Source organism: Trachypithecus francoisi, unplaced genomic scaffold (assembly GCF_009764315.1).
Source record: "Trachypithecus francoisi isolate TF-2019V2 unplaced genomic scaffold, Tfra_2.0 Contig01474, whole genome shotgun sequence".
Taxonomy (NCBI): Eukaryota; Metazoa; Chordata; class Mammalia; order Primates; family Cercopithecidae; genus Trachypithecus; species Trachypithecus francoisi.
The window spans coordinates 9,393,347-9,416,716 of NW_022681435.1; the positions used below are offsets into that span (position 1 = coordinate 9,393,347).

The window sequence follows — 23,370 nt, forward strand, 5'->3', positions numbered from 1 at the left end:
AACAAATTTAACTCAAGATAGGCAGATAGACAGAAGAGAGAAGGAAAAGGGGAGAGGAAAGGAAGGAATGGAAGCAGATGATGGGAAAGAGAGAAAATATATCCCTGCAGATTTGCAATACTTTCCTAAGATTTGCTAAACTTTCTATTTGGCTGCTAAATAGATCAATTTACAACTTTTGTTAATTAACAAAGTTAACTTACATGGAAGATTTAGCTTCTGAATGCAGTATATTCAAAAGCCAAAGCAATTACTGCAGTAAGAGTCCAAGAAGGATGTCTTTTAATATAGCCTACTGACAAATTTTCTAGTTCTCTTTTATCAAAAGCTTTTCTAATTTTCTAGAATATGGACACTGTTCCACTATAAAAGATGAAGCAGCCTGTTCTGAGATGGCATATACTTAGTTGTCTTAAGTGTAACAGAACACCACCACTTATACAATCTATTACTTTATGAAATCAGTTCTACTGATTGTTTCTCCTTGTTAGGAAAGATAATCTGTTACTCTAAGACTAGTTAATCAGCAACTTCCCTAAATTATGAAAATCTTCAGCTACTAGATTAAAATTAAATGAAATCATAAGCATTTTGTATTACAAAAATTCATACTACTATAAAGTAAGAAAAAAGTAAATTAACTTCGTCTTTTTTATGTTTCATTAAGATTAGTAATCCTAGGATTTCATGTTAAACAAAAGTAAACTTATTTTATATATGTACACCATCCGACTAACTCAAGATTTTCTGCTATAAATTTTAAAAATATGTCATGATTTGTTTTCATATATAACTAATACTTTTAAGTTAAAAGGTGACTTTGGAATGTTTACTGATAAACAATCTCATACTAGACATGGTTTGCAAAATGAAAAAGGGGGGATGGGATTAGTGAAAAATGCTAACAGATGGAATGTACTTCAGTGATATAAATTTATCCAGTCTTTGACTATACTATATATTACACTGGTATATTATTTAATCACAAAAATTCACTGAATAAAATTAGCTAACAGAGAAATCACAAACTAATTCTTAATTTTAACAAATATACACTTAATATCATAATCTAAAACAGAAGTAAAAGATTTGAAATACTGTTCAAAAAACAAGGAAAAATTAAAAAAAATATGTAATAGTATGAAATCCAGCAGCAAACCATCAAAAAGTAGAAAAAAAAAGGATATTCAAACATAAAAGGCTAGGACTCCTTTCATATTCTATTTCATCCTGAAATTTCAAACACATTTCCTCATTTAAATGTTTTAAGTGGCCGGGCGCGGTGGCTCAAGCCTGTAATCCCAGCACTTTGGGAGGCCGAGACGGGCGGATCACGAGGTCAGGAGATCGAGACCATCCTGGCTAACACGGTGAAACCCTGTCTCTACTAAAAAATACAAAAAACTAGCTGGGCGAGGTGGCGGGCGCCTGTAGTCCCAGCTACTTGGGAGGCTGAGGCAGGAGAATGGCGTAAACCCGGGAGGCGGAGCTTGCAGTGAGCTGAGATCCGGCCACTGCACTCCAGCCTGGGCGACAGAGCGAGACTCCGTCTCAAAAAAAAAAAAAAAAAAGTTTTAAGTATTTGGTTTTTGTTTGTTTGTTTTACATTTCTGGCCCTTATCATAAGTGATACGGAATTTAGAGAAATCCCTATTAAAAATTGGTTGTATCGGCCAAGAGCGGTGGCTCACAGCTGTAATCCCAGCACTTTGGGAGGCTGAAGTGGGCGAAACAGTTGAGCTCAGGAGTTTGAGAGCAGCCTGGGCAACATGGCCAAACCCCATCACTAAAAAAAAAAACAAAAAAACTCAACTTAGCCGGGGATGGTGGTGCGTGCCTGTGTTCCCAGCTACTTATGAGGCTGAGGTAGGAGAATCCCTGGAACCCAGGAGTTTGAGGCTGCAGTGAGCCATGATCGCGCCACTGCACTCCAGTCTGGGCAACACAGTGAGACCCGGTCTCAGAAAAACAAAAAAGAAAGAAAAAATGTATCTTTTTCAAAATTAAAGATATACAACTGATTTTTACCTGGGGCAGGGAAACAAAACCAAAACCAAAAGAGCAGACAGAAAAAGTATCTTGCTTTACAACTGGAATAAGGCCACTTGGCACAGACCGCTGGGTTACCCAATAAATGCCAACTGAGTGGGCAGTGCATGCCAGCAGTTTCAGATGGTGGGGACATGGCAGTGTAAACTCAAGTTTTCGCCCCTGGACTATACCTACCACTGAGGTTGTTGGCACCTAAAGATGTTTTCTATCCTCATTACCTGGTCTGTTGTCAACATATTATCCTACAGTGTTTTCCTAGACATCCCAGTAGGGTAGGCAAGACAAAAATATTACCAAAACGAAGACACTAGTATAGCAAGGCTAAAAGTCTGGTTAAGGTAGGTATTTTCACTACTCAGTAACCAAGTCTGAACCTATAAAATGGAAATCCTTCCCAGTTATGCATTCTATTTGGTAAGATTCAAATGAACAAAATACATACTACCATTGGGTGAGCAAAAAATTCAATCTGAAAAATTGTTAGATAATTTATTTCAAAGAATAATCAAATCTCAGCAATTAACAAAGCCAGCCAACAAATAGATGCCTTTTTAGATAAACAGAGCTACCATTTATTGAGTCCCTAGACTTCGTCAGATATATTAGGTAGTTCTTACACTGTCATTAATCTTAAAAGCCCTAAAGGAAGCTATTGCTCATTTCTATTTTAGAGATGAGGGACTCTGACTCTGAGAGGCTCGCTCACTCACAATTATAAAGTTTCTAAGTGGCAGACCCTTGAACAGAATGAAGATCTGAATGGAGCCCAAAGTCTATGTCCCCTCCGTTATGCCACTATGCTATAGTAGAACAGAATGAAAGGGCTTCACAGGTGTGGAAGGTAAACACAGAAAGCTTAAACACTTAAATGTAAACAGGAACACTGAAAAGCAGATGAAGAGCAGTTAAGAAACAAAATAAACTATCAATAAGTGAGCTACAGCAATGGCAATAAAAGCCATGTGTAAGTCCTAACTTCTGCTCCCCTCACAGTAGTAAATTTTAATACCATCACATTTTGCAGTGTGCTAAGAGTATAAATGTTACCTTCTCCAAAAGGGGGCAAATAAACAAATCAAAGAGCAAGTTGACTGAGAGCCTTTTAAAAGCAGATACGAAGCCAACAAAACTTTTACTATATAAAAAAGGCCAAACCATGATCCTAGAGGGCAAACCCTAAAAAAATACTCTAAACAAAGCCAGCACATGACTACTGGGAACCAAAGCCAGTTCTTAAACTTCATTTAAATATAGAGGGAGAACAAAAACAATTCAAATAGACAATTCACTTTGAGTCTTTTTAATAGGACAGTAAATTTAAAAATGAAATCTAAAGCAACCTTGAAGTTGATTCTGTAGTTTCTTTTTTTCAGGATCATCAGATTCTCCTTCCCCATCACTGTCATTCCTAATAAAAAGAATTTAATATATTCAAATGATCACTCATTGCTATCAAATAAGGCAAAAATGAAGGAAAAAATAACCTGAATATTTGTAATTTAAGTGGCAAAATCAGACATTTACATTAAAAGCTATGCTTACTTAAAGAACATTGTAAATAAAATAGGAAGCAGGCACGTTATCAACAATAGAGAATCATGTAAAGGAAAGGGACAAAAAGACCAGAATGAAGTCAGGAACTAGCTCCAAATTCCCATGACATATTTAGGTGTGTATTAATTCATAAATGCATGCCCCACACATCACTCCATGAAGGATTCAAGATGAATAACAGGAGAGTTGCAAACAACAACAGTGAAAACATCAGGACTGGGCAAGATATAAATTAGAACAAGAGGTCACATTAGGAGGAAAAAAATCTGGAACACTAATTATCTAAGGTACAAAGGTCTACAACCCTTAGTCTGGGGTTCCAAAGGATAGAGGAAGCTTCTTGAGGACAATGAACTACACTCAAAGAACATGTAGGTAGATCAAGGCATTTCATATCTAGGAATTTATCTTGAGGAAATAATTTCAGAAAAGTTCAAGGATTTGACCATAAGGATAATCACACACACACTCTTTGCAAAAAGGGAAAAAGTAACATATTATAGGGACTAGCATATGACAGGATACATTGCAACATTTAAAAGCTATGTAGAAATAGGTTATTGGAAAGATGTTTCTGATACAATGTTAAGTATAAAAGTGATAGGCCGGGCGCGGTGGCTCAAGCCTGTAATCCCAGCACTTTGGGAGGCCGAGACGGGCGGATCACGAGGTCAGGAGATCGAGACCATCCTGGCTAACACGGTGAAACCCCGTCTCTACTAAAAATACAAAAACTAGCTGGGCGAGGTGGCGGGCGCCTGTAGTCCCAGCTACTCGGGAGGCTGAGGCAGGAGAATGGCGTAAACCTGGGAGGCGGAGCTTGCAGTGAGCTGAGATCCGGCCACTGCACTCCAGTCCGGGCGACAGAGCGAGACTCCGCCTCAAAAAAAAAAAAAAAAAAAAGTATAAAAGTGATAAAGCCAAAAATAAGACATTATATCATTTTAAAAACAGTAACATATAAAGGGGGATAAAAGCATGACATATTTTATGCCAAAATGGAATTGCCTTGGTTATCACAGGATGGTGGGGCTGTGGGTGAGGCAGACACTGCAAAACAGATTCACTTGACACTCACTTTAACCTCCTACTATCATGCTGTCCAATACTATAAAGGCTGTCCTTATTAAAAACAAACTGCCATTTCTCATCTCCCTTGCAGTTAGGGTTCCACATGAGACCTAAATTCTTCCAAGAAGGTGGGGGCTGCTCACAAGGAGACAGAATCTTCAGGTGAAGGCACTGGTTTTGCTGAGGGAGCTGCGCAGAGGTTTTACTGCCTGCTCCCAAGCACCACCAGTGTTAGCAGAGTTGTTGGCAACAGTGGGATCCCTACTTGAACAACCTTGGTACTGTTGGCCATTTCTCCTTGTGATCCAAGTCTGATTCCCTGGCCCCACTACTCTGTAAGGTAATACCTATAATACATCCCTTTCTGCTTAAATGAGCCAAAGTGGGTCCTACTGTAAACGAAGACTGCTGTCCAGTACAGGAGAAAAACTGGCATCACCTTGTCAGGTAATTGTCTCAGGAGAGATCCTTACAGGATTTTCAAGCACGACCAGAAGAGCTTCTATGGACAAGGGAAGAGAAGCTTCTGCTGTCAAGAGAGTTTCAGTGAGAGCTGGAGGTCCCAGGCAGTCACGGTCAACTAAATTCTTCCCAAGATTTTCACTTCATGTTTGGAGTCCCTGTTTTATACTAAATGTCCTCACTTTCATGTAAGAAACCCTAAGTTGAAATTCAATAATTCATCAGATCGGACTATCATCTGATTTTTGTTATGTCAATGTTATCGATGAAGAAGATAAAATGTTGTTAGGGTCTCACAGAAACTCCCTAGTTACCCGATCACATCTTGAACACAGAATATAAAACCTTGAGCTTGAGCTTATCATTTCCTTCAAACTCTGCCACTTAGTTTGGAGCAGCCAAGTCAACGCTGGTTCTAATATTCCTCATGTCCTTCTAAACGGTCAAAGCCCCAAAGCACTGCCTAAAAGGCACTTCATTCCTTGTGACCACAGGGTATCGTTTAAGTAACTTGTGCCACTGCATACCATGAACAATGAGAACCACAACCTCTAAAGCTGAGCAGAATCTCCCTGCTTTCAAACCCAACCAGGCCAGATAACTCCATCCCAGAGCCTCATTTTCTTAAGGGTGTGTTACCTGGAACTACTGGCATCAATTAATAGGAGAGCCAGAGAGGATGTGGTTAGAATACGTTCCCAGTGCTGAGCACAAACTTGGCATGCATATGTCATGTACTGAATAAACAAATTCTGCATCTAGAAGTGATACATCCCCCATCTAGGAAGACATGCCAAAAATCAGTTTCAATGTTTGTAAGTTATGCTGTGCTGTGTTGTTTTCTTTACAATGACAACATAAAGCAAGTCTAACACAAATTCACATCAAAAAATTTTGCATAAGGTATCTGAAAAAAATTTACATTGTTGGAGTTACTTTTCATTTTTTCCATATGGTCAAAGGTTTAATTTTCAGGTCACTCCTATAATCTTAAGCTTCGATATTAGCTAAAGGCCAGAGGGTAACTGAGTGCTGTTCCTACAAGCATTCTCCCCTACTACTGGCAGGCAGTCAGGAAGGGTTGTTTGAGGAATAGCATCCATTAAGCTTGGCAAACTAGGGGTCAGCAGACTTTTTTTGTAAAGGACCAAACAAGTAAATATTTTAGGTTTCATGGGCCATACAGTCTCCACACAACCACACAACTTTGTTGTCATGGCATGAAAGCAGCCCTAGACAACAATATGTCAAAGAATGGGCAAGACTGTGTTCTAATAAACTTATTACAAAAACAGGCAGCTGGGCAGCTTTGGCCCATGAGCCACAGTTTGCTGACAGCTGTTTTAATCAAAAGAAATTTATTTCACAAATCGAAAGCTAAAAGCCACAATAAAATTGAACAATTTTAAACACGTACCCCTTCTCATCTGCTGGACTCGGCTGTCCTTCTTTCACTGGCTTCTGTGCTTTTTTCTCTTTATTTTTCAGGTACTCCTTTAGTTTTTCTGCTCTGTCAAGATACTCTGTACACTTTGCCCTGATACTTTGCTTGGCTTTATCACCCTGTGCTTCATCTATTCAAGGGAAATGAGAGAGATTTTTTTCCCATTAGTATTCTGTGTAGAAAGGTTTGAACTCTTAAATATGTATTTTTTAGACAAAGAAATTCTACGTTGGGAGAAGGAGGGAAGATCATCTCTAACTCATTGTAGTCAATGATTATCACCTCTTTTCTACCCCTTCCCCCAGCAGGGTTGGAGACCAACAGTGGGTCTGAGTCAGAAACAATCTGAGCAAGATAGCAGGCTATTTTAAGTTCATGTTAACTAACAGGAAATTATTTAATATTCTGAAGCTTTCACACTCTTCCCTTACATTTTTTGCAGATAGTTCAAAGTTGCTTGTCTTCCACAAACCCAATTATAAGAAAGACAAATAGAAGGAAAGCAGTATGAATCATTTCCATGAATGTCTACAAAAGCTTTATTTCAGAAGAGTAAAGTGATGGAAATCCCATACATTCTGTGTAATACCAATGTCATCATTTTACTACATGAAGGCCTCTGTCAGAGCTGTTTTCAGTGTGAACTTTGGCAACACATGCAGTAGATGGGATGAGCCCCACACAGCTTACAGGTTATGACTCATTCTTAGTTTTACTTTAACATAAAACCTCAAAACTAAATGAGAGAAGTTCAAAAGAACATCTTCAATTATCCAACTACATTCCATTTAAAAGCCATGAAGGCCGAGGTTTTATCCATTTTTTTCTATTGTATCCCCAGTGCCTGCCACATGGTAAACACGCAATACATATCTGTAAGACACAAATAAAATGTCTCTCAATCTATTTTCCTCTGACTATACTACATTTTAAGATGCTTAGGTATACCAAGTAATAACTATGATGGCTGTCACATCTGCTAGCTAAGTCTCATTACTTAAAAATCACTAGAAAGAAAGTGGACTTTTTTTTTCTAATTTTTTTAACAAATGGATAGTTTAGAATTTTCTGGCATTATATTTCAATTTTTTAGATATGAAATAGAATAAATTTTTCTTTTTGTGTTTTTAAATAAAATATAACCAATGGCCTCACATTTCACGACATGAAGAAAATACTGCACAGAATGCTGGTAGAGCTGAAGGGCTTCTTCGTAGTTCCCAGCCTTGTCTTCTTGCGCTGCTTTGCTAGCCAGATCTATCGCTTTCTGTTTGAGGGAGGCAAAATAATAACATTTAAATCAAAGCATAAACATAAATTTGAAGTAAATAATCATATTGAAAGTTTTATTTTTTTTTTAAGCTTCCTAGCCTGCTGGGCTGTTAAAGAAAACAAACAAAAATAAGTAAAAAATAAACAATAACTAAAAAAACATTTTTTTCTAACCCACAACTGTATTTTATTATAAATTACAAGTTGATAAGATGCAAATTACATTTGTTATATGAATAAATGTTACTGAATATTACTTTAGTACCGATCGCTAACATTTACATATAATTTTCACTTAGCTAAAGTTAATTTTAGGGCTAACAAGAAATAATAGAATCTGAAAATTCAAACTAAACAAGTATTTAGGGAAATTCTAAAAAATTAAATGCTGCTTTAATCTAAAAGATATAACAACAGTGGAGATGTAAATGGGGTGAAATCTCTTCAGAAGCAATGGGGCAATGAAATATCAAGAATCTGAAAAACATTCATATATTTCAATCCAGTAATTAACTAAAAGGTTTACTGAGCAAACATATTAATCAGAGAGGTCTTTCAAATAACAAAAACAAAACCTGGAGACCTAAATCATAAAGATGCCATAAAATAGAATATCAAAGGATCACTAAAATAATATTAAGAAATATGTGTAATAACATGGAAAGTGCTAATAATGGGCATTTTTAAAAAGCAGGACACAACTTTTTATTATGTAGCATGAATTTATTTGAAACAACAGCAAAAAAAACCAAAAAAACAAAAAACAGCACAGGAAAAAGATGGGAAAGATATTTAACAGAGCTTATCTTTGATAAAACTTCATAGATTTTTCATTTTCTACTTCTTCACATCTTCTAAAAAACATGGACTACTTTTGTGGAATTTTTTTTTTAAAACCTCCCAGAAATAAATCCATACTAATAAAGCCAAGAGATTTTTGAAAATGATGCAAAAAGTCAGTCAATGGCACCAAGTCAGGCTTTTGAAGAAGTGGTGCTAGAGGAACTAGACATCCATAAGCATACACCTAAAAGAATCCTGACTTAAACTTAATACTTCCTGCAAAAATTAACTCAAAAATGGATTACAGAACTAAATGTGAAACTACAAAATTTTTATTCTTATTTATTTTGTTGAGACGGGGCTCCATCTCACTATGTTGCCCAAGCTAGTCTCAAACTCCTGGGCTCAAGTGATCATCCTGCATCGGCCTCCCCAAGTAGCAGGACCACAGGTGCACACCACTGCACCCAGCTAAAACTTTTAGAAAAAACATGGAAATCTTAGGATCTGGGGCTGGGCAAAGAGTTCTTAGATCTGACATCAAAAGTATACTATATAAAAGAAAAAAAAATGGTAACTGGACCTCACGACAAAACTTTTGCTCTCTGAAAGATTTTGTTAAAAGGATGAAAAGACAATCTATAGACTGGGAGAAATATTTGCAAAACATATCTAACAAAGAACCAGTATCGAGAATATACAAAGAACTCTCAAAATGTAACACATATCTTCATGTGATAAAACTACACAAACACAACCACACCCACACACATAAAAACACATGAGGACAAGTAAAACTGGGAAAATATGAGTAAGAGTGGTGGAATGTATCCATGTCAATATCCTGGTTGTGATATTGTCCCAGTTCTACAAGATGGTGCCGCTGGAGACAAATGGATAAAGGGAATGCTGGATTCTCTGTATTTCTTACAACGGCATGTGAATCTACAATTATCTCAAACTAAAATTCTCCTGAGCTCAGGAGTTCACGACCAGCCTGGGCAACACGCTGAAACCCCGTCTCTACTAAAATACAAAAAATTGGCCAGGCATAGTGGCATGCGCCTGTAGTCACAGCTACTTGGGAAACTGAGGCAGGAGAATTGCTTGAACCCGGGAGGCGGAGGTTGCAGTGTGCTGAGATCATGCCACTGCACTGCACTCCAGCCCGGGCAACAGAGTAAGACTCCATCTCAAAAAAAAATAAATAAATAATTATATTTAATTTTTAAAAATATGCACAGACACATACAAATAAAGAGCAAACATGATTTATTAAAACATTCCAACTGGGTTAATTTAGGTCATAAAACTATTCAACAGAAACAGGTGCCAGTAAAAAAAAAAAAAAAATAGTTGTTAGAGATACTAAAAAGTAAGTACATAACGTAAGCAAAAAATCATTCAAACAATGCAAAAAACCAATTATGTGTAAGAATATTACATTCTGGGGCAGTGGAGCATGGTAGCTGGGCTGAGATCTGTAAATGGGAGGAACAGGTCTCCCGCTGGAAGACCATGCTTTCTCTATTACAGCGGGGAAGAAAAATAAATGGTTTATTTTAGAATTGATAAAACGTAATAGTTACGTGTCTCACAGTTCAAGTAGCCTAAATTCAAAGCTAAAGTTTCAAAAGTCTTATCAGCTAGCATATGAATATAAAACATGCAGTCACATAGTCAAGTGGTGGTTAGGTGAGACTGGCCATATAAAAATGCATTATGGCTGGGTCTGGTGGCTCATGCCTGTAATCCCAGCAGTTTGGGAGGCCAAGGAGGGCGAATCACTTGAGGTCAGGAGTTTGAGACCAGCCTGGCCACCATAATGAAACCCCAACTCTAAAAATACAAAAAATAGCCAGGCACCTGTAATTGGGAAGCTGAGTCAGGAGAATCGCTTGAATCCGGGAGATGGAGGTTGCAGTGAGCCGAGATCACGCCTCTAGCCTGGGTGACAGAACAAGACTCTGTCTCAAAAAAGAAAAAAAAAAAATGCATCTCAAAGTCTCAGTGGTTAAGCTACATAGCAAAAATAAATCCTTTTTCTTTTCTGTTTTTGTTTTGTTTTGTTTTTTGTTTTATTTTTTTTGAGATGGAGTCTCGCTCTTGTTGCCCAGACTGGAGTGCAGTGGCGCCATCTTGGCTCACTGCAATCTCTGCCTCCCAGGTTCATGCGATTCTCCTGCCTCAGCCTCCCCAGTGGCTGGAATTACAGGCACCCACCACCATACTTGGCTAATTTTTGTATTTTTGGGAGAGATGGGGTTTCACCATGTTGGCCAGGCTGGCTTCAAACTCCTGACTTCAGGTATCCACCCGCCTCAGCCTCCCAAAGTGCTAGGATAACAGGTGTGAGCCACCATGCCTGGCCTAGAAATAAGTTCTTTCTTATCCTAACTATAATTTTCTTCTCAGGTGATTTTGAAATGCTGTGCCACTCACCTCTTCAGCCACTTGTTCCTCTCATTCAGCCAGGTCTCACTGTGGCACCACACTGATTTTTATTAAGGTAAGTAAATCTCTTACACTGCAGTGGGTATTATTTAAGCATCTAGCTCCAAACATAGTAATTAAACCAGCCTTTCCCTGTTGATGAGAATGTCTGTATATGGCTTCTGAGCACTTGAAATGTGGCTAGTGTGACTGAGGAGTGAGTTTATGTAATTAAAATTAAAATAGCCACATGTAGCCACTGTACTGAATGGTACATGTTAAATCTTTAATCAAAGACGATGAATTAAGAGGATATGCATCTATTTTTTTTCCACTGATGAATGCCCCATCTCAACCTTATTTCTGTTAACATTTTTCATCTGAAATAAAATTAACCATGTCTGTTAGCATTTTTCATTTGAAATAAAATTAACCATGTCTTCTATGGTCTCTATAGTTAATTCTGGAGAGCTAATTATTCTATTTTTCATTCTAGAAAGCTTTACCAGAGAGATTCATAGAAAGGACATCCACGCACTTCCATTAGTTTCTTGACGGACATGTTTTACTCTCTATCCTTCTGCAAGATGCTGGCTACTGCTATCTCAAAGTCCTCCTGGGTGACATGGACTCGCTGTTCCCTCAGGGCACATACGGTGGCTTCTCTGCATATGACTTTCTTTTTTTTTTTTTTTTTTGAGGCGGAGTCTCGCTCTGTCGCCCGGACTGGAGTGCAGTGGCCAGATCTCAGCTCACTGCAAGCTCCGCCTCCCGGGTTTACGCCATTCTCCTGCCTCAGCCTCCCGAGTAGCTGGGACTACAGGCGCCCGCCACCTCGCCCGGCTAGTTTTTTTTTTTGTATTTTTAGTAGAGACGGGGTTTCACCGTGTTAGCCAGGATGGTCTCGATCTCCTGACCTCGTGATCCGCCCGTCTCGGCCTCCCAAAGTGCTGGGATTACAGGCTTGAGCCACCGCGCCCGGCCATCTGCATATGACTTTCACTTCAGCCCCTGATGCTCCTGGCAAAAGCTCAGCAATTTTTCTCTGGTTGATCCCCTGGGTCAGGTTCCTTTTCAGAGAATGGATCTTCAAAATGTCCAGCTGGAATTCAATTTTTCTGTTGACGAGCTCTGAGCGAAGCAGCGGTCCACAATAACCTCCATCTTCTTGGTGGCCTCAAAGCTGTCCAGCTGGTTGTGCAGCTCCAGCACGATGTGCACTTCACTGTCCCCTCCACAACCCACCTCCAGCTGCGAGGAGCTGATGGAGCTGACGATAGATGGCAGGTCCTCATGCCATGACAGACAGCTCCCTCACCATTCTTGGCCCTTCCCTGATGAATTTCTGTACCAATTCAGAGCCAGGGATATAAACAAAAGTACAGTCTATATGATGAGCCATGACCCAGGCAAACAATGTCTTCCCAGTGCCTACAGGTCCATACAGCAGGACCACCTTGGGTTGTGCGATACCCAGTGCTTCAAAGAGCTTGGGATGCTTAACAGGTGGCTGGATCACTTCTCTGATGTCCTTAATCTGCTTGTCCAGTCCACCAATCATCTCTTAAATCAAGGCTGGCACCTTCTCCACCATCATTGGTGACACCAGTGGGTCTACTTTGTTGGGTACGATGCTGTGCAGTGTGTAGCTATCATTTCTGAGCGCCACCTGGCAACTGGGTCTCATGTCATTGATGTCGCTGTTTCTGTCCACATCTAAGACAAACTTGCCCTTGGGATATACCTTGACTAACATTCTCCATATCCATGGCCCGGACTACTTCCCTCATACAGGAGCCCTGTTCCGGCAGCAGCTGCAGCTCCTCCTGCAATAGGTGAACTTTTGCATTTAGTTCATTCCTTTGTGCCTGCAGCCTCTGGAGGTATTAGCTCTTCTCATTCACAACTGACTGGAGTTCTTCAGTTCTTCAGTCTCAGACAGATAATACTGGCAGAGTCTGCTGCCTGTCTTCCCCTCTTCCGGCTCCATCTGCTCTGGTCCATCAAACATTATCTTCCCTCTTCAGCCAGAGCTAATTTTCTTTCTGAATATAATCCTCCACCCTCTCCCTTGCTAACACCCTAGTTCAATCTGCTATCATATATGTCAAAACTACCATCCAGCCTCGTGAGTGGTCAGTCTGTTCCCACCCTTGCTACCTGAAAACATACAAGGCAACCTTCGATGGCTTCCCATTGAAAAGAATAAAATCCTGATGCTGGAGCTGACCTAAAAGGTCTGAAATAACCTGGGCCCTAGCTACACGTGGTTCTCCTCTGAACCCTAGAATCCTCCTGCACTCAGGCAGCCTGAGCAGTTGGATCCCTCCACCTAGAATGTTCTTCCTTCCTTTCCCCAGATAGATGCATGATGTCTCCTTTTCAGTCCTAGTTCAGATGGCAAGTCCTCAGAGAGGCCCTTCCTAATTTGCTATAGAAAAGGCTGTACCTCATCCCTGCTCTCTGCTATCTGCCCCCGCTGCACTCTCTCATCCTATTACTGTCATTATATTTACCTGTACACTCACCCACTGGCTGTCTCCTTTAGGGAGGTAGGCTCCATGAGGACAGGACTTCACCTTGAGCTCCCCACGCCTAGAATGGTGCTGGCATACAACGGGTACTCAAAATTGTTTAACGAATGAAAAAAAAAATTCCCTTCCTCCTTTTTCAGTATCTTCTTCCTTTTAATTACTTCACTTCTGTCATCCTTAACATTTCTCTCCACTAGATATTTCCATCAACATACAAACAGCCCTCCTTTAAAAAGTCTTATTTGATAACAAAACACTGTTCAGTGTTAGTTCTGTTTCTCTGCTACCTTCTAGAGTCAAAAATCTCACCAGAGTGGCCTCTATTCTCTTTCCCTTATCACATAATAAAACGGCTTCTATAAAGGCTCTCTAGGATGCTAGATCCAAATACTAGCTCTGTCTTCTCGATCTTCTGACATTGAAAGTTGATTATTTCCTCCTTCTTGGACACTGTCCTCTGCTGAGTCCCCCACTACCACTTGGTTGGTTTTCCTCCCACCACTCTGGCAGCTCCTTCTCAGTCTCCTTCATTGATTCTCCCTCTCATATGTGACAATGAAGTATATTCATCAGGTGCAGGCTGGGACTCACCACCCTACATGGTTTGCAGTGACCTAGGGCTGATGATCTGTGTGTGTGTGTGTGTGTGCGCGCGCGCGTGTGTTTCTGAGCACGCACATGGTTTTTTTGTTTTTCTTTTCATTTATTGGCCTCTCTCTCCCGTTAGAATGTAAGCTCCAGGAGAACAGCAGTTTTATCTGTTGTCTTCACTTCTTTATATTCCCAGAGTCTACCACAGTGGCTGACACAAGACTGAATGACGTATCACCCCAGGATCAGTCAGGATCCAGTTATCAATATGGAAGTATAAAAGTTGGGAACATGTGGAATTGTCCTTTTCCACTTAGGAGACCCAGACACATCTACCTTAGAAAACCCTGAGAAATGGGGTAAATTCTACAATTACCTGCCTCAGGAGAAAAGGTGTCCCTGGCCCTGTCTGTCGAGACCAATTCTTTCTCCTCTGCTGTGGAGCTGATCCCCACCTTCCTCCACTGACATTTACTCCATCAATGACATGCCTATCAACTGTTCTCTCCAACCTTTCCTTTTTTTCCCTCAGCAGAAAAATGTGTTGTCCTATCTCAGACTCACAACTGCAGAACACAAACTACACAACACCATCTCTCCTCAGCTCCTCGGTTCTCCTCTCCCTACATCTCACTCATCTCTTTGCCTCCACATCAAAATCCCAAACACCCACATTCATCCCAGTTTCCTGATCTGCCATTTTTCACACAGCAATGCTTTCTGCCTCCTGATAGCCAAATCTTATGCTTATCTCACTCCCTCTCCACAGCACTTAACACACAGAACAAATACCCTGACAGTGTCTCCTGCTTGGCTGTCATGACATCATTTTCTTCTAGTTTTAGTCTTTTTTTTTTTTTTTTTTTTTTTGAGACGGAGTCTCGCTCTGTCGCCCAGGCTGGAGTGCCGTGGCGGATCTCAGCTCACTGCAAGCTCCGCCTCCGGGTTTACGCCATCTCTCGCCTCAGCCTCCCGAGAGCTGGGACTACAGGCGCCCGCCATCTCGCCCGGCTAATTTTTTTGTATATTTTAGTAGAGACGGGGTTTCACCGTGTTAGCCAGGATGGTCTCGATCTCCTGACCTCGTGATCCGCCCGTCTCGCCTCCAAAGTGCTGGGATTACAGGTTGAGCCACCGCGCCCGGCCTTTTTTTTTTTTTTTTTAAGACAGGGTCTCACTGTGTCACCCAGGCTGGAGTACAGGGGTGTGATCACAGCTCACTTTAACCTCTACCTCCTGGGCTCGAGCCATCCTCCCACCTCAGCCTCTGGAGTAGCTGGGACTATAGGCATGCACTACCACACTCAGCTAATTTTTGTAGAGAAGGGGTTTCACCACGTTGCCCAGACTGGTCTCGAAGTCCAGAGCTCAAGCGATCCGCCTGCCTCGGCCTCCCAAAATGCTGGGATTACAGATGTGAGCCACCATGCCTGGCCTGGTTTTACTTTTGATTAACAATTCTTTTCCAGGCTCCCGTTTCTCTCCTTAAATGTCGCTAATCCATAGAATTTCTACCTTGGTCTTTGTTTTGGCTTATTCTGTATACTCTCCAGGATGTGACTCCGTATGCCTACAACCTCTACTACCACCTGTACGCTAATAATTCCCAAATCCTTATTTCCAGCCTAGTTCACTCTCACTAGTTCTACACATGCGTATGCAAATATTCACCGATATTTCCATTTGATTGTCTCCACGAGCAACTAAAACTCAACAAGTTTAGAACCAAATTATTTTGCTCCTTTGCCCTGGTCCCAAATATCTCTCCTTTTGTATTCCCAGAACCAATCCCTATCTACTCAGATACCCAACACCGAAATCTGGGAGAAAACCCAGACTATTCCTCCTCCCTTTCAAAATGCAGCTACAGCCGGGAGCGGTGGCTCATGCCTGTAATTTCAGACCTTTGGGAGGCCGAGGTGGGGGGGATCACCTGAGTTCAGGAGTTTGAAACCCGCCTGGCCAACACAGCGAAACCCTGTCTCTACTAAAAATACAAAAATTAGCTGGGTGTGGTGGTGCATACCTGTAATCCCAGCTGCTACTTGGGGGCACTGAGGCAGGAGAACAGCTTGAACCCGGGAGATGGAGGTTACCATAAGCTGAGATCACACCACTGCACTCCTGCCTGGGCAATAGAGTGAGACTCCGTATCAAAAAAAAAAAAAAAAAAAAAAGAAAGAAAAAAAATGCAGATACAAGCTTGACTCTTCTCCATCTTCAATTTTTCTCCTCTGATCAATCCTTTTCACTTTATTTGAATGGATACTCTCCTAATTTGGCCCCTCACCGCCTTCCATCACACAGACCTTGCCTCCTTGACCAGTACAATATACTGTAATAAAAGTTATGTGAATGTGGTTTCTCTCTCTCAGCATCTTATTGTAGTGTTCTCAACCTTCTTGTGATTATGTGAAATAATAAAATGCCTATGTGATGACATGAAGTGAAGTGAATGACACAGGCATTGTGACACAGTGTTTCAAAATTATGAACTATTCATTCTGGAATATTTCATTTTGGACCCAGGTTAACTGTGGGTTATTGAAACTGTGGAAAGTAAAACCACAGAGAAGTGGAGACTACTGTGTAGCTTTATTACATTATTACATAATCTTGATTTTTAGTTATCTGCATTCCCTCATTAGATTATGGCATCTGGCCACAGGGATTTTTGCCTTGTTCAGCACGAAGTTAACCATTACATGGATATTAATCCAAATTTCCTAGGTTAGAAGGTTGAAAAGGTTGAATGAGAAAGCACACATGTGAACCCACCACTAACAAAATTACAATTCAAGATCCCTCCTGCTTAACAGTAACAATTATGCCTTTCATGTTGGTCAGTCTCTGGCTGATGCACTGAAGAATAACCAACAGTCCAATTCAAACATGATGCATTCTGGGGCTGGGCGCGGTGGCTCACACCTGTAACCCCAGCACTTTGGGAGGCTAAGGCGGGTGGATCACTTGAGGTCAGGAGTTCAAGACCAGCCTGGCCAAAATGGTGAAATGCTGTCTCTACTAAAAATAGAAAAAAATTAGCCGGGCGTGGTGGCAAGCGCCTGCAATCCCAGCTACCTGGGAGGCTGAGGCACGAGAATCACTCGAACCTGGGAGGTGGAGGTTGCAGTCAGCTAAGATCATGCTGCTGCACTCCAGTCTGGGCAACAGAGCAAGACTGTCTCAAAACAACAACAAAAACCTGCAAATGATGAAGATTATGTTGTAGAGTACCGAAATCACATGCGAAGTCTCTGACAAATGAAAAGTTGGTGAAATAAAAATTGTTAAAAAACCAATGATGACAAGATGGGCACTTTAGAAGGGTCACCTTTAATACTCAAGGGAAAAACACTTTTACCAAATGACCAACGCTTTTTCCAAATACGTTTACCAAAAAGAACCTTTCCAAATAGGACTACAAAAAGCTACAAAAAACTCACGTGAAGATTGCTGAATCTTAGTTTAATACAATCTTGGTGAAAAAGATACAGTCGGCCGGGGGCGGTGGCTCACGCCTGTAATCCCAGCACTTTGGAAGACTGAGGTGGGCGGATCACCTGAGGTCAGGAGGCCAGCCTGGGTCAACATAGTGAAACCTCATCTCTACTAAAAATACAAAAATTAGCCAGGCGTGGTGTGGGCAACTGGAGTCCCCGCTACTCGGGAGGCTGAGGCAGGAGAATCGCTTGAACCCGGGAGATGGAGGTTGTAATGAGCTGAGATCGAGCCACTGCACTCCAGCCTGGGCAACAGAGCAAGACTCCCTTTTTTTAAAAAAAAAAAAAAGAAAGAAAGAAAAGAAAAAAATACACAGACAAATCAACACTTGACTTATTCTACAAAACGAGTCATTGTTGCAATTATACACTTATTTTGTGAAAGATTAAAAAAATTATTTTCATAATCTTCTAGGTCGATTTTCAAGACGAAAGTCCCAAGCAAGCCTCCTTTCCTACTCTTTTTGCGTATGCGTGTGTGAAATTTTAATCTGCTTAAGTAGGTCTACTTTGAGTGATCTTTCTTCAGAATCAATTATCATGGACTAAGGAGTTCTTCCATTACCTTTGATGCCTCTATCAGGCACTCCAATAAATGCTTGTTCAACAACCTACCGGAAGTCCAAGGCGGGGATTCAATACAAGTATTTTAGGCTACTCTTTCTTCCCTTACTGACTTACTGGACTGGGAGTCCTCTACATTAAGCCACATTACATTCTAAACTCCACTGAAGCCCTAGATCCATTCTGGGGATGGGAGACACCATTACATGAATTTCTTTTCTGAAAGAATTCCATTCCACAGAAGACTAACGATTAAGCCTAAACTCTTAAGATTCCATGATTTGTGTACAAAACACTGTGCTCATTGCGGTAGAAGAGGGGAACTGGAGCCACACAGAAGTTTAAGAATACTCCTCGATCTTACACACTACAATCTGGGAGCCACAGGAGACCGCACATAAGTTCAATGACTTCACGGAGATTGTATGTAGGCTGGCTGTAATCTCAGATTCTTAGTCTGTTCCCATATTTCTACTCACCTGACAGCTCAGAATGAAGGCGTCTGCTGTCAGCTTGAGAAACTAAGACCGAACTATGACCACTCTATTTTCAACTGGTCTAGAACAGGGCTTTGCAAAAATTACGTTCTTTCTCCCTTAACCCTGATTAGAGAGACCTGCCCAGATCTTGGCTGGTTTGGGGACGTGAAGACCCAACAAAAGGGAAGAGTATCACAAAGTCAGTGACTCGGGAGACCCCAAGAGCGGGTCAGAAAAGACCTTTCCGCTGGAAAACGGGCCCCTCTCCCACCTGCGGCAGGTCCCCGGACCCGCCCTCCTCCTTCCCGACCACAGGCGCGGCCGCTTCCTCCCTTCTCCCCGCCCCCCACCCGCTTCTCGCGCCTCCCCTGGGTCCCAGCTCCCTAGGGGGACGGGAGATGAGCAATGATACCTGGAGGTTGGGCGAAGTGGATGACATGGCGGAGTTCCCAGGCGGTTCCCAAGGGGAACTAGGGGCGAGAAGAGCCAACAGCAGCGACGTCGAACCGCGCCCGGGGTAACAGCCCCCGAACTGGGGAGGCCGGTGGTTCTTGGACCGCGAGCAGCAGCCTCCCTTCCGGAACTTGTTTTCACACAACACTCTCTCCACCAGCACTTGGACCCTCCCCACCAAACTTCCGCAATCTCGACCCCTCTAGGTTCTGGTCCCGCCTCTGCTCCGGGCACTTCCGATTTCGTCATCAGCACGCGCGCACCCAGTCACCGGACTCCCTTCTCTCGCCACAGCGCAGGCCCTCCCTAGGCCGGGAGAAGTAGCCTGGAACGCAATCGAGCCCTGGCGGAAGTCGGGCTCGGCGCAGGCGCACTGAGACTCTGGCCTAGGGGCGGGGCGGCAGCCTGGCGGACCTAGTATAGCGCAAGCGCGGAAGCACAGAGCCGGTTTTATTTCTTTTTTGTTTTTTCTTTTTTTGTTGTCGTTGTTTGTTTGTTTGTTTCCCCACCCCCGGGGACGTCTTTTACTTTGAGATGAATTATTGGCCCTGGCTCCCCTCCCTCCTCATCCACGTGCCTTGTTGCCTCGCAGCGTTTGAGTGAAAAACTCATCCAAGACCCGCCGACTGGGGGCTTTGGGCCTGACTGCGCCTCGCTCACTCCGTGTCCTCTGTGGAATGGGGGCGATCACAGTCCTCGTCTCGGTGGTGAATAATTCAGGAGGGAGTGCGCGATGAGGCGGCTGCACAGCGATGCGCTAGCAGTCAGGCCGCGGGCGGGTCGGCGCTCGTTCCAGCTTGTTCTTCCCACGCCGCTCGGCATCTTCCAAATGACTGTTGTGTTGGGAAGATGAACGTAAATAAGGCGTGGACGGCCGCTGTCCTCGAGTATATGTTCTGAGAGGGAAGCACTTGTCCTGTAAAATGGGCATTATGCCAGTTATGTTTACAGGCAAATGGCTTGAGGTTAAATGCGTCAGGGATTAGAGGCAGAACCAAGGTAAAACCCTTTCTCAGCCTTCCTGTGGTTTGCAGCCACCACCACCCTTTTCTTCTTTTCATAGTTAACCTTCTCAAAGGAAAGCAACGTAGATGTTTAATCACTCCATCATTTTTTTCTCACTCATTCCTTAATTTTTTCTAATCTGACATCTCCGAAAGAATTAAAGTCGTCTTCTCCTCCCTCTTCATTGGTATTGTCAACTACCCCGTTCTTATTTATCCTGCTTCCTAATGTTCCTTTTCTACCTCCTTCACTGTCTCCCTTTCTTACTCCTCCCTGAGCTTAAGCTGAATTTACTCAAGAGTCTGTTGCCCTCTTCTCTTTTTCTTCTCCACCTCTGCTCATCTTATTCTCTTCTTGAGCTTCAGCTATCAATAGACTAGAAATCGCTTCAAATCTGGAGTTCTAGACCCACCCCATCCCCTGCCCAGCATTTACAACAGCCTCCCGGAGGTTTCCTTCAGAGGTTTTTTCTACAAGACAAATTCAACATACTCAAATTAATTTACCTTCTACCCTAAACTTCTTTCTCTGGTCTCTCCTTAGAATAGTATTGCCAAATCTGTATCATCCAGGCTCAAAGCTCAGAGCCCTCTCTCTGCCCTGCATCTACCAGTCCTTTCTCCCTACTTGTGAAATTGCCTTTGCAAAATGATGACTGAGACAGTGAAAGAGATCTAACTTAACCAAGTCCATCTTGCCTCTAACCTCCAAGCTGTCCTTGTACATTCCTGGGCATAGGCTGAACTAACTGTGGGAGAAACTAAGTTTATAATTTAAGCAAAGATGGGCCAGGTGCGGTGGCTCAAGACTGTAATCCCAGCACTTTGGGAGGCCGAGGTGGGTGGATCACTTGAGGTCAGGAGTTCGAGACCAGCCTGGCCAACATGGTGAAACTACATCTCTACTAAAAATACAAAAATTAGGCCGGGTGCGGTGACTCACACCTGTAATCTCAGCACTTTGGGAAGCCGAGGTGGGCGACCACCTGAGGTCAGGAGTTCAAGACCAGCCTGGCCAACATGATGAAACTACATCTCTACTAAAAATACAAAAATTAGGCCGGGTGCGGTGACTCACACCTGTAATCCCAGCACTTCGGGAAGCCGAGGTGGGTGACCACCTGAGGTCAGGATTTGAAGACCAGCCTGGCCAACATGGTGAAACCTCGTCGCTACTAAAAATACAAAAATTACCTGGGCATGGTGGTGCATTCCTGTAATCCAGCTACTCGGGAGGCTGAGGCAAGAGAACTGCTTGAACCAGGACCCAGGAGGCGAAGGTTGCAGTGAGCTGAGATTGCACCACAGTACTTGAGGCTGGGCTACAGAGTGAGACTCTGTCTCAAAACAAACAAAAATTATCCAGGCGCGATGGTGCCTGCCTGTAATTCCAGGTACTTGAGAGGCTGAAGCAGGAAAATCACTTGAACCCAGGAGGCAGAGGTTGCAGTGAGCCAAGATCACACCACTGCACTCCAGCCTGGGCAACAGAGAGAGAATCGGTAAAAACAAACAAAAAACCCTCTTTTATCACCAGTAATAAGCCATGTTGTTATGATGGAACCCCTGATGTGGAGAAGGGCACATTACCTCTGTGGTATGCTTCCCAAACCTGTAACCTCAATCTAATCATGAGAAAACATCAGAAAAATTCATATGGAGGGTTTTTCTACCTCTACAAAATGACCAGTGCTCCTCAAAAATGTCAAGGTCATAGAAGACGAGGAAAGACTGAGGAACTGTCACAGATTGAAGAGACTAAGAAGATGACAACTAAATGCAGTATGGGATTCTGCATTGGATCCTGAAACAGAAAAGGGCCATGCGTTGAAAAACTGTTGTAAGAATGAGAATAAAGTCTGCAGTTTAGCTAATAGTAATTTATAAATGTAAATTTCTTAGTGTTGATAAATGTACTATGGTTATTTAAGATGTTAACAGTAGGGGAAGTTGGGTGAAGAATATATGGGAATTCTCTGTATACCTTTGCACCTATTCTGTAAAAGTTTATTTTTAATTTTATTTATTTATTTACTTATTTTGAGACAAAGTCTCGCTCTGTCGCCCAGGCCGGAGTGCAGTGGTGCAATCTCGGCGCACTATATCCTCCACCTCCCATAACGATTCTCCTTCCTCAGCCTCCCAAGTAGTTAGGATGACAGGTGTGTGTCACCGTGCCTGGCGAATTTTTTGTATTTTTGTAGAGATGGGATTTTGCCGTGTTGTCCAGGCTGGTCTCAAACTCCTGTCCTCAAGTGATATGCCTGCCTCAGCCACCCAATGTGCTGGGATTACAGGCGGGAACCACCACACCCAGCCTGTAAGTATTACTTTAAAACGAAAAGTTTTCGTTTTAAAATTCTCGTTCCCTGGGACCTTACATTTTAGTGGAGTAGAAACTTTTAACCGTTTACATATTTAAAATGTAAATGTAAAAATGTTACATGTGTAAGAGTTTACAGTGTACTTTTGCATACATTATATTACTGTATACTACAAGGTAAATCTTAAATCTCCCATTTTTACAAAAGAGGAAACAGGCCAGGCGCTGTGGCTCACACCTGTAATTCCAGCACTTTGGGAGGCGGAGATGGGCAGATCACGAGGTCAGGAGATTGAGACCATCCTGGCCAACATGGTGAAACCCCGTCTCTACTAAAAATAACAAAAACTAGCTGGGTGTGGTGGCATGTGCCTATAATCCCAACTACTCTGGAGGCTGAGGCATGAGAATCACTTGAACTCAGGAGGCGGAGGTTACAGTGAGCTGAGATCGCGCCACTGCACTCCAGCCTGGCGAGAGAGCAAGACTCCATGTCAAAAAAAATAAAGAAAAAAAGGGAACAGCCTCAGAAGTATCAGTAGAAATGCCCCCCAATTCATTCAGCTTTTATATGGCGGAGCTGGAGTTTGACCCAGGTCTTCTGACTCCCGGATGACAAGTGCTAGGATAGAGGCAGGAAGCCCTGTGGGACCACAGGAGAGAGAAGGCTTAATTCTGAATGAGTGGTTAGGGATGTCTTAGGGAAAGTTCACTTAAACTGAAGTTTAAAATCTTAATCTGATTTTGACGGAGTGCAGGCCATTTCAGGCAGAAGGAAAAGCAGAAATAAAGGCGCTGAAGAATAAAATACCTGCTCTGTTTGAGGGATCCCTGGAATGTAGGAAGCA

The 23,370-nt window shown here is 42.3% G+C and overlaps 1 protein-coding gene and 1 pseudogene across 1 annotated transcript in view; both read right to left on the bottom strand.

Annotated features, from left to right (window-relative positions):
- Positions 1–19,482, bottom strand: part of VPS4B (vacuolar protein sorting 4 homolog B) — a 34,973-nt gene extending 15,491 nt beyond the window's left edge. The window contains exons 1-4 of the mRNA XM_033239264.1: positions 19,155–19,482; positions 7,739–7,850; positions 6,557–6,713; positions 3,393–3,460 (exon numbers count right to left, since the gene is read on the bottom strand). Coding sequence (XP_033095155.1) covers positions 3,393–3,460; positions 6,557–6,713; positions 7,739–7,850; positions 19,155–19,181 — 364 coding nt within the window. The 5' untranslated portion in view covers positions 19,182–19,482. The remainder of the gene's footprint in view (positions 1–3,392; positions 3,461–6,556; positions 6,714–7,738; positions 7,851–19,154) is intronic.
- Positions 10,926–13,082, bottom strand: LOC117099766 (annotated as a pseudogene).
- Positions 19,483–23,370: the final 3,888 nt, after the last annotated feature.